This window comes from Otolemur garnettii, unplaced genomic scaffold, assembly GCF_000181295.1.
Source record: "Otolemur garnettii isolate 467f Iridium unplaced genomic scaffold, OtoGar3 scaffold00046, whole genome shotgun sequence".
In the NCBI taxonomy this organism is placed as follows: domain Eukaryota; kingdom Metazoa; phylum Chordata; class Mammalia; order Primates; family Galagidae; genus Otolemur; species Otolemur garnettii.
Genome location: NW_003852441.1, coordinates 12,175,176 through 12,186,990, shown reverse-complemented (window position 1 = coordinate 12,186,990; position 11,815 = coordinate 12,175,176). Strand labels below are relative to the sequence as shown.

General features: G+C 51.8%; 1 protein-coding gene across 5 annotated transcripts in view; it reads right to left on the bottom strand.

Annotated features, from left to right (window-relative positions):
- Nucleotides 1-11,575, bottom strand: part of DLG4 (discs large MAGUK scaffold protein 4) — a 26,305-nt gene extending 14,730 nt beyond the window's left edge. For 3 of the 5 annotated variants that reach the window (XR_001161354.2, XR_002773680.1, XM_012806001.2), the window contains exons 1-2: nt 11,065-11,161; nt 2,340-2,504 (exon numbers count right to left, since the gene is read on the bottom strand). Coding sequence is in view for 3 of the 5 variants with exons in the window: in XM_012806001.2 (XP_012661455.1) it covers nt 2,340-2,504; nt 11,065-11,094 (195 nt within the window). In the remaining 2 variants the exon portion in view is untranslated. Of the gene's footprint in view, nt 1-2,339; nt 2,505-11,064 lie in introns of all 5 variants that reach the window. The other 2 variants (XM_003791169.3, XM_012806002.2) reach the window with 2 other exon arrangements.
- Between the last annotated feature and the right edge of the window lie 240 nt (nt 11,576-11,815).

Sequence of the window (11,815 nt, the reverse complement as noted above, 5' to 3'; positions counted from 1 at the left end):
AAAAAAAAAAAAAAAAAAATACAGTAACACCATCCTCTAATCTTTCAAATCTCAGCAAATGCTGTTGTCCAATGACACTACCAAAACCTCATTCTATGCCTCATCCTCCAACTCCATCCCTATCCTCAACCTAGAACCTCCTTCCTTTAGCCCCATCTTTTAACCAGCACTACATTCATCTGCTTCCCATCCCTGTCTCTACCATCATCCCACACCTTCCATCTATACTCTTGTCCTCACCCTTCATGTCCATCTTCCAACCCTAGGCTTCATTCTCCAGCTGCTTCTCTGTCCCTATCCCAACTTCCAGCCCCATTCCTTATCAATCTTCTGTCCTCCTCCTCCATCCCAATTTCTGATTCCCAATAAAGACAGTCACCACATTCCCTTATCCAATCTTCAAACCCTTAAGATTACCCACAAGTAATCTTTCACTTCTCAACGCATTCCCCATCTCCTCCAAAAATTTAGGCTTCTTCTCCTGTCCCCCAGCTGAAGCCTTGTCTTGAGACCTGTCTCCCATGCCTATAGTCTCTGAAATCTCTACCTCCACTTCCCTCTGCTTCCTGAGCTCCCCAGCACTCCCATACACTGTACTAACTACCACACCTCAAGCCTCCCTTCTTTCATCTTCCTCCTCCCCTCCAGGGACTTAATAAAAGCCCCTTTGGGCAGCGCCTGTTGCTCAGTGGGTAGGGCACCGGCCCCATATACAGAGGGTGGCGGGTTCAAACCTGCCCCCGGCCAAACTGCAACAGCAAAAGAATTAGCTGGGCATTCTGGTGGGCGCCAGTAGTTCCAGCTACTCAGAAGGCTGAGGCAAGAGAATCACCTAAGCCCAGGAGTTGGAGGTTGCTGTGAGCTGTGTGATGCCAAGGCACTCTACCGAGGGTGATAAAGTGAGACTCTGTCTCTACAAAAAAAAAAAAAGCCCCTTCCTTCATTGCTAGCAGCCATAGAGTCTTACACAAATATTCTGCACCCTCTCCATGTCCAAGGCCTTATTTTCTTTTCTCTTAATCAGCTCCATCTGCTGCTCTGCCTGCTCAGGCTCATCCCTGTCAGGCCCCTGCACCAGGACCTTTTACCCTTCCCCACTCCTCCAACCCCTCGCTGCCACTTCTCACTGCAAAATTTGCTGCTGCCCTCCCCCAGTGCTTGGACTCAGAAACTCCTCATCTTCTTGGTAAAATGTTAGCAACCTTACCCTCCCCAGAGCATCCCACAACATCCTAGAATCCCTACTCCTGACCTCCACAGTGTCTCTCTCAATCTCACAGCTTGCCTGCTGCTTTCCATTCCTCCCCATTCTGTGTCCCCAGAAGAGGAGAGTGAGGGAGAAGAACATAGAAAATGGACTGGAGAATGGAAGGTCTCAGAAACAGGTCCTCAGGACTAGAGAACGGATAACACTGTAAGCACAGAGAAGGCGTTGAATTTGAGTCAGGTGGAGGTAAATAAGAAGAGGACAGACATAGGGAACAGAAAGGGAATATGGGTGGGGATGAAAGCCCAAGAGGATGAGAGAGGAGAGGAGGAAAGGGGGAAAGATAGAGATGAACAGGGAAGAGGGAAACTAGGGAAAGGGGAGCTGGCTGGCACAGGGAGAGGACTGACTGGGCCGAAGAGGCCTGAGCCAGGGATCAGGGAGAGGGAGAAGGAGAATGCGTGGGAGGAAAAGAGAGACAGCATCAAGAGCCAGCCAGCCAGCCAGCAGGGAGGGAAAGGCTGCAAGAGGGGAGAGAGCACAGGAGGGGAGCAAAGGCTGGGGCAGGAGACAAGACAGAAAGGCCCCACCAAGTGAAGTCTCAGGCCAGGCAGATGGAAAGGGCTGGAGACTCAGGGCCGGGTTGAGCCAAGCCCAGAGGCAGAGATGGGGGAGGAGGAGTGAAAGGGATAAGAGCAAATGAGGGCAGCAGGCCCTTGGAAGAGAGCTCTAGACACAGACAACAGAAATGGAGATGGAGCTGTGAAGGTGGGGGAGGCCTCCTGGGGGATGCACACATCTGAACACACATGTACACAATGTGAAAGCACAGGTATGCTGTGAGCATGTGCGTGCACACACACACACACACACACACACACACATATTCTGGCTTTAGGCCCTGCACCCACTCCCACTTGCCTGGCCTGTTTCTCCTCTGTGAGATTAAAGTGTTTCCAGCCCCCTAAATGTCCCCTCCCGCAGGCCCCAGGTGCCCAAGCCCCAGATATCCCCAACCCAGTCCCAGCCTTCCCCTCACCGCTCTCTCTCTCACCCTACTGGCCCTTGGGGGTTGTTGCTGCTCCGAGGCTCTGAAGGCCACACTGGGGAGGGGGCCGCCAGGGTCTCCTACCTTGATGGGGGAGAGGTGGGCGTGGCCCACGACCCCATGGACGGCCTCGAGGTGGGACAAGTTCCTCTCCGCCACGTGCACCAGCTCGGGGGCGTTTACCTGGTTGGGGAGGTGGGCCGGGCTGTGCTCCAGAGGGGGCGTGTCTTCATCTTGGTAGCGGTATTTCTGGGGATGGGGACAGAGGCATCACTGGGACCGGCCCAGTGCCTCAGGCTCCAAGCTGGCCGCCTCCTCTCTTCCCCAGCTAGTGCAGTGCGGAAGGCCCTGGGGCCTGACCAGCTCCTCCCCCTCCCTCTCCTCTAGCCCATTGGCTCCCGACAGCCCCTTCTCCCGACAGCCCCTTCTCCCGCCAGGGCCTCAGCACCTCTCATCCCTTCCCAAGCCCAACCCAGCCCCCAACTCCTGCTCCTTACATTCTGGGACCCTGGCCTTCAACCTGATGTAGTCCCTCCTCTGGCATCCATGTTTTCACCCCTTTCCCAGGCCTTCATCTTCAAGTCTCTCCATCCTTTCAGAGCTCTAACCCCACACTTGTACCCCTATTCTCTACATCCCCTCCCCATCTTCTTTGCTTCCCTCATCATCTTAGTCCTACTCCCCATGTCCTTGCCTCCCCCTCCCATACTCTCCTGCTGCTCCTGCTCTGCATTACATCCCACCCCATTCATTGCCTCAGTCTCTCCATTGCAGCCTCTACTCCATAAGTGATTGGTCCTCCAGCACTTTGCACACCCCTGCCAGGGACCAAAGCCAGGCTCTTCACCTGGCAGGTACCTGGCATCAGCTCCCTACGGAAGACAAGGCTGAGCTTCTTCAGCTCTTCCTTCACTGGCCTCACTAGTTCCCAAGTAGTCAGCGAAGGGGCCCCAGGAGTCTATCCCCAGCCCTACAGTAGTCCACAGCCTAGCCAACTAATCCAGGTATACTAGATAGAGATGCAGATATAGAAGAAGGGATGGGGGATGAGAGAAGGAACTGAGACAGTCGGGCTCACAACTGGGACAGGAATGGATGCCAGTTTCCCAGGTGGGAAAAGAGAGTAGCATGCTAGCCTATAAGTGAATTCCTGGTCTCCTTCTGGTCTTTTGGGGTAAAAAAGCCCAACACGACCTGACTCTCTGCCCAACTAACCAGCTGCCATCTCAAGGGCCTCTTGTGCTAGCTTAATAGGGGCAACAGTAAATGAAATTAACTAGGGGCTAGAGAGAGAGGAAAAGGGCTGATAGAGACAGCAGCAAAGGGCAGCAACACTGCCTGGGTCTGTCTGTGCCTGCCTCTGCCCTCATGTGCTCCTCTCCTCAGGAGCTGCCCTCCACAGAAGACAAGACCCTTCTAAGTTCCAGGCTCAGGAAGGAGTAAGGAACCATATGCAGGGTTCCCTCGGAGACTGAAAAAGACAGAATGCACCCACCACACAACACAAGGGTAAAAAGAGAAGGCAGAATTTCCTTCCCAGGCTTGGTGCCCGTAGCTCAGTGGCTAAGGCACCAGCCACATACAGCTAGGTGGGCCAGCTAAACAACAATGATAACTATAACAACAAAAAATGGCCAGGCGTTGTGGCAGGTGCTTATAGTCCCAGCTACTTGGGAGGCTAAAGCAAGAGAAGCACTTAAACCCCAGAGTTTGAGGTTGCTGTGAGCTGTGACACCATAGCACTCTACAAAGGGCAACACAGGGAGACTGTCTCAAAAAGAAAAAAAGAATTTCCCCCCCAAAAGTTTCTGAAGGACTGAATACCCCAACATTTGGAGAGGGTAATCCAACAGGTACAAGATCAAACAGGAAGAAGCCAAAGGCAGGCATGGCTGCATGTGCCTATAATTCAGGCTATTCAGAATTACTTGAGGCCAGGAATTTGAGATGAGCCCAGGCAACACAGTAAGACCTTATCTTTAAAAAAGGGTGTTTTTTTTTAATTTTAAAAAAATGGGGGGGGGGGCAGGCATAATGGCTCATGCTTCTCCCATCCTATCCCCTTCCAGAACTTTTGAGAGTCCCAGGCAGGCTTAGACCAAGAGTTCAAGACCAGCCTGCAAAACATACCAAGGCCCCAACTCTGAAAAAAAAAAAAAAATTAGCCAGGTGTGGTGACGCATGCCCATCATCCCAGCTACTCAGAAGGCTGAGGCAGAAAGACCACCAGAGCCTATGAGTTTGAAGTTACTGAGATCTATGATGACATCACTGCACTTCACTCTGGATGACAGAGGGAGACTATCTCTAAAAAAGTAATTAATTAAACTTTTTTTTTCTTAATTTTTAAAGAAGGGAGGAAGCTCAGCCAGGTGTGGTGGCTCACACCTGTAATCCTAGCACTCTGAGAGGCCAAGGCAGGATTGCTTGGGGTCAGGAGTTTGAAATGAGCCTGAGCAAGAGGAAGACCCTATTTCTACTAAAAATAGAAAAATTAGCTGAGCATAGTAATGTAAGCCTGCAATTCCAGCTACTTGGGAAGCTGAGGAATGAGGATCTCTTGAGCCCAAGATTTTGAGGTTTCAGTGAGCTATGACAATACCACTTTACTTCAACCTGGAGACACAGCAAAACTCTATCTCAAAAAAAGAAAAGAAAAGAATAGAGAAGAGAAAAAGAAGAGATGGAGCTTACCAATTCAATGCCTGATACTAGAGCAATGTTCTGAAAATTTTAAGGATGATGAATCGAGGATGAGGATGTAACCCAACTTTGTAGACTAAGGGTGCAGTAAGAGAATTCGAGGCTGGAATGGGTCCCATCAAGAAGACTCTAACAGCCAGGACACAGAGACAACTAGAATCAAGAAGGAAAATAGAGGTTCATCAAGACTGAGTTTATTCTGTGGGTCACAGAGAGAATCTTGAACTCCAGGTTACAACACAATGGGCACAAAAAGTAAAGAAAAAGAATGACAGGGAGAGGCAAAATAACTCTCCTCAAAGGCTGAACTGTCTTGGATAGTAGAGTTCTATGAACTCAAATAAGTTACTTCATATCCTGACAAAGTGGTCTTTTAGCCTGAGCAGTACACAATCTGAGGGATGATACCTAAGAATTAGGGGGTCCAGGGGGAAGGAGAGGAAGCAGTTCTCCTTTCTCACTTTGCAAGGCTCCCAATTCCCTGCAAGGTACATTAGATAGAACCAAAGCTTGCAGCTCCAAGTTTTGGGAGTCTGGGGAAGGGTTTGAGCCCAATGTCCCTGTATCTTCACCCCACCTCACAGAGAAAATTCCTGAATCTGATTAGGAAATGCCAAGGTACACCCAAAGAATATGGAATCGTTAAGGATATGTCATAATTTATTCTAGAGAGGAAATAAAGATAAACTGTTATCACAGTGACACCCCCAACATCTCCCTCTGCCTCACCCCCATGGTGGGGAGTAGTGTCTAGAACCAAGGAAAAGGCTCCTTAGGATTGGGAGACAGCATGGGGAAAGTGAGGAACAAGGAATAGATACCAAAGTTTCCAGAATGTGGCTTGAAGAGGTTAGGGCCTATATTCAGAACCCGGAAATTTTTGAGGGCCAAGAATATATATATAGTGAAGGGGGGAAAGGAAACAAACATCTGGAGGGGTTGGGGTGGGGGAGAGTAAGTCTGAAACTGCAAACTCAGAGGGCTGGGGAGGGGATCGACACCTGTAAGTAGCAGAGCTAAAGCAGGACAGGAAAGGAGGACCTCCCCTTTACCCAAATGGGACTCAGGGCCCTAACCCACGACATCTCAGATGCTATTGGGACATGCCTGCAACCCCAATATATTGAGGCTTAAGACCAGTAAAAGGGTGACAGGTCGCTGTTGCTCCTTTCCCCTTTGCCCCCTCCTCACTGGAGCCCCAATTGTAAAGAAGGACTTGGAATCAAGGCTTGTACCCCCAAAACAGAGGTATGAGTCAAAGTGGTTAAAAGGAGAGACCTATGAGCCTGTCCGCGAGAAGTTGCAACCCAGAGACCCCGGCCAAGCAGAAGGAACAACGACAGCACTTGAAGCTTGCACCCTGAGATTTGGGGGCTCCGGGAGGAAGGGAGCGGGGCCGGAGCTCCCGGGGCACGTACCACGCAGAGACACATGGAGGCGAATCTGTTCCGAGCCGACATGGAGAAGGGGAGGGGAACTGAGGGTAGGGGATGGGTATCAGGGTCCTGGGGTCGGGGGAGGGGGAGGGGCAGAGGGGCGGGGGCTGCGGCGGCGCGGAGACTGGAGGCTGCGGCCGAACTGGGGGGATGGCGCCTGCGCAGTACGGGAGAGCGTCACGATGGGAGAGAGAGGGGTGAGGGGAGACCCTCTTAGCCACCAACTTTCCTGCTTCCAGCTGTGGACTTCACTTTGAGCGGTATAGTCCTATTCTGACCCCTCTACAAATACAATCTTAAATTTACCAACTATTTCTCTAGTTCTCAAGAATGCCTTATTCCACCTAATCCGCGACCCCCCAAATCACCAAGATGCTAACCATTCTGAAAGGCACTGAACATCTTATCACTATTGGACTCCCGGGGTACAGGGAAGCAAGCAGCACTTCCTCAGTTACAAGAACTCCCAAGGGATCTAAATGGCTCTCCCACCAGTCTCCCTCCCCGCAAGATTGTTAATGTGGACCGCATCCCCTCAGATGCCAAGACATCTATTATAATCAGCACAGTTCTCCCCTGCGGTCCTAGCCCATCTAATAGCCAGACAATTGTTCTTTAAGGTTTAAAAAAAAAAACAGAAATCCTTATTGTGCCCTCAAATTAAAATAATCCTTGAACTTCTTCCTAAATCACATCTATCTACCAAACCACTAATAGAGATCTTGAAATCAGTACAAATATTACCCTTAATCTAATATATGTATACAAATAAGGTGTCCTCAAATGTGTTTGGGGTACCGGGTCCAAATCCCTGAACCTAATGAGATACCCATGACTTTCTAATACACCGATCTCCAATACCACACCAGAATTCAATTTCAGGGAATATTTAATCTATCTTAAAGCAGGCCCTCCACATTCAATTGTAATCTCTTCGATTTATTTCCAAACCCTTATATTAAAACATATTTTCCTATTCTTTTTTTTAATCCTCCTGTTCATAGATTACTCCCTTTCCTGGCTGCTGTTCCTACAATTCAACATCCCCTCCGTAATTCTGAATTCTAACTTTGTTGAAAGATTGCTCCTAAATATATCCTCCCCAGATCGAAGCCTCGAAAAATATTCACCAAATTTAGACATGGTCGGCAATTTGCAATGACCTACAAATCTTCCAGAACACCCCAACCCGATCGCCTCAGGTCTTTTCAGAGGCTTCCATTTTCTCCTAAAAAACTGAATCTGAAAGCCTCTCTTCCAAATATTCTCCCATTTAACGCCCACTTCTCCGGCTCCTAAAACACAGAGGGCGGGGGGAGGGTCTCCTTAAATCGGCAGACTTCTATAAATGTCCTCAGAAAGGACGATTTCCCTACAATCTCTCCTATGAGAGATCGACCCCGTTGATACGCTCTGTTACACACGCCCCCAAGATGACCCCCAATGTCCTAGTTTCACATCCGGACAGAACGCTAGGATCCTCCGGAGCTGGTGCGGAAGGGGCTGGATTCAAAATTCCTTCTAGAATGGAAAATGCACAGGCCCTGCTTCTCCACCAGTGGGCGCTAAGGCCTAAAGACCCTCTCCCATCCCCCATTTCCTTTTTCCCTCCATTTTCCGTTTCCCTGTCGCCTGGCAACACAGCAATCAAAGACTTCGGTGTCGCCTAGCAACCGTCTCCCTAGAACATACAGCCGAGGGAGGAGGAGTGCTTTGATAAAATCTGAACAGGCCTCCATCTTAGGAAAATTGAGACGTCAAATTTTCCCAATCCTCAAATTCTCCTTTCCAATCAAAGACCCCCGCGCCCCGCAGTAACGTGAACAACAGCCCTGTTTTCCGCACAAGGGCACCTCGTCACGCCCCTCCTGGGTCAGCCCCGCCCTCGTTTCAATCAGGTAACCCAGCCCCAAGGCACCTCCCCTTTCCAAGGACTGATGCCCGCCTCCCTGGATGGAGTAAGCCAGACTCCGCCCTCCTGCCTCCAGAAGACCACGCCTCCACCACTTCCCGCCCATTCGCTCCCCCGGCCTCGCCCACACAGTCCTTCCGCCACGCCCCTGTCGGCCAATGAATGAGGCCGTTGGCCACACTGCCCCGCCCCCCAGCACCACGGCTTTGCCCAATAAGGACCACCCGAAGGGTTTAACCGCTTCGTCCCCGAAGCGCTAGCAAATATCCCCCACTTTCCCCCATTTTACCCCCACCCCCACGAGTTCTGCTCCGCCCTCCGCCACCCTCGCCCGGCCCTCAAGTCCGCCACGCAACTTCAGTCGTCGCCGGTTACCATGGTAACGGCGGCAGCAGCGCGGGGAGAAGGGGGAGGGACGGGGGTGGAGTGGGAGAAAGAGATGCTCAGAGACAGAGATACAGACATTGAGTAAGACAAAGTGATAGCTGTAAAGCAGTTTACACAAAGCACAGGGCCTAGCACATAGTATGCATTCAATAAAATGTTCCCTAAATTACCGCAGCAGGAATCTAAATATAGGCAATGAAAGATGGAAGACTCTTGGACGGACCTAGGGAGCTCAACGACCGCAAAGCCTAAACACTCCCTACTCCATACAGCATTTGGGGGAAGGGGACAGGAACCATGTGCCCCCTGCTGGCTCCTCTTAGGCTACCCTCCACTGCCCTGGATAGAAACGAACCACAACTCCCAACAGTCCTATGAACAGCAACCCTCTAACAGTGTGGGATCTTGTGCTTCATGGCCTTATGGGAGTTGGAGTCCCTGCCATCCCGAGGCTGGCAAGTTTTCCGGCCAAGAAATGTGGCAAGCCTAGGTATCCAAGCCTCTGTAAAGCCCTAAAGGCATGAACCTCTCTGTAAGCCTCCTTCCTTCAGGGATGCTCAATTCTGGGCTCCACCGAAGAAGTAGGAGTCGGGGGGGTGGGGGGGAGGGCATGAATAAACCCAGCCAATCACCCAGAATAGCTGTCAGTGCAGGCAAGCCCCTCACCCTCGCTCACAATCTTGTGTTCACGTGTTGGAAGCAGAGTCCACACATTTCAGCATCTATTATACATCAGTATACAGGGGACCACAGCCAGGGAGCTTAAGGCCAAGGGGCAAGCCTAAGGGCAGGAGACAGGAGTAGCACAGGATCACGCAGACATTAAAAGAAATCAGGCCAGAGAAACTGAGGCATAAAAACCCACTGACACTACAAGGGATGAGGGGAAACAGCAGCATATGAGAAAGCCCAAAACCCACAAAAAAAAAAAAAAAAAGGGCAAGCAAGTAGCCCTGATGTAGAGGGGGTGGGGGCTCCCAATCCCCAATCTCTTCCAACCATGTTAACACGTGCACAACGCATGTGTACACACATGTGTGAGTTTGTGGCAGAGAACATGTGTGTCCTCAGCTCCCTCCCATGAGAAGCTGCAGTTCCCACTAAATATAACCCCCTCCCCAGCCTGTGACTCACCCAGACCCCGCCTCCCCCGGCCCCCACTTCCTGTCCCACCCCCCAGCCCCCAGCTGCCTGCCACCCGCCCAAGCCTCCCTCCACACACCAGGCACCCAGCTTTCCAGTCCCGAGTCAGAAGCAAAGGCTAGGTATTTTGCATCCCATCAGGAGCTTGCTTGCCCTCCCATCCAATCTCTCCTGCCTTTTCCAGGCTCCAACCATGGGGACAACCTTTCATAGATCCCCACATCCCCACTGCTGCCAGCCCTGCCCTCCTCCTACGCTTTTTCACCCAAGTAACCTCAGTCATAAGTTCTCAGGGACCCTTAAATCCAGATGTCCTACCCCACCTTCATACCAAGTGCCAGGGGTAACTGAACAGTCCCCTCCATCTGCTCTTCTACCTCTTTCTTAACTAGGGCTAAATGCAATCTGGGAAGAGATGGGGTCATTGGGCACCTGCCTGAAACATCCCCAAATTTTGTACACCCACCATCCACTTTCTCCTAAAATCTCTCATCCTCTTCCTTAGGAGCTGGCAACCTCAGCTACTGCAACCTTCTGCCTCCCATGAGACTACCCCAAAATCCTAGCCTCACCTGGTCTATTCCCTCAGGTGAGCCATATCAGGCCCCAGCCCTCTGACAACTCCCAACTATCTACATTCCCTGTGATCAACCCTAAATTAACAGTTCCCTCAAATAGGGAGAGCACCCCTAAATGTATCTACCAGGAGATGCTTGTTCTATAATCTGAAGGCCCACCCCTTCCCTGACAGCTGATACCCCAGACCAGTCATGTACTCACAACCAATAACCTTTATCCAATGCCAGGAGCCCCCCCAAACTGGACAAAGAACCTAGAAGCCAGCTTTTTCCTGGGATGGGAAGAAGACCCCCCCTCCATGTAGCCCACCTTCCCACACACACCAGCAGGACTCCCATGTAAGCCAGGAGTCTTCTTAAATAATTCTCCCTCAAACAGCACTGGTGAACCCCAGAACCCACCAGCCCTTCCAAACATGGAACACCCCAATTTTTCAATTTCTTTATAGGTACAAAGGATCACTCCAGGGGGCACCTGTGGCCAAATCCAACATTTTCTCAGATGTGAACCCCAAAACTAAATTGTGATCCCCAAATATATCTTACTTCTGATGCTCTCACTCCCTGGCCCCCAGTCCCAGATAAAACCTATTAACCGCTCCCCACAAACTCACACCCCCCCAACACATAGCCCCCCCCATCATGCTTACCTTGGTTGTCACTATACAGAGACAGTCCATGTTGGGGGGCCTGGCCGCGGCGGCGGGTAAGGGGCTCTGACTTCATCGGAGTTTCGTTCCTCCCCTCCGTGGGTTCTCACCCCTCCCCCCTCCGCACCCCACTTTTGCAGGGGGAGCCAGGATGGGGGGAGGGGTGAGAGGGGAAGGAGGGGGTTGGAGAAGGGAAGGGCAGGGGAGCGTGGGAGGAAGGGGAAGGGGGCCCTAAAAGGGGCTCCCCAGTGGAGGGGAGGGGGCTTGGGGAGCACACCCCGATTCTCAGGAGGGGCGGGGGCACTGGGGGCTGGCAGCCCCGGAGTTCGGGGGCTGGGGCATGAGCTGGGGTGGGGGAGGGGAACTAGATTTCGGGGAGCCCCGGGGTAGGGGAGGGGTTGCCAAACGGCCAGGGGCGAGGGGCCGTGGCGGGGGAGTGGGGTGGAGGGGCTGGAAACGGCAGCGGCCGAGGGAGCCGTGGAGCCGAGGAGGGAAGGGGAGAGAGGAGGAGAGAGGAAGCAGGGGGAGGGAGGGAGGGAGCTAGGAGCCAGAATGGGGGGGGTGCCTTGGCAGAGTTAACTCCTTCAGTGCTGGTAGGAACCCGGATAATGGGAAAGCAGATAGAATCAGAAGCAGAGAGGCCCTGAAGCAAACATGGAGACCTGGCCAGCCGCCAACAATGACACCAAAGATGAAGAGGCTGGATTTCATTTCTTGGAGGAGGAAGCATTCATAGTGGAGCTGGAAGCAC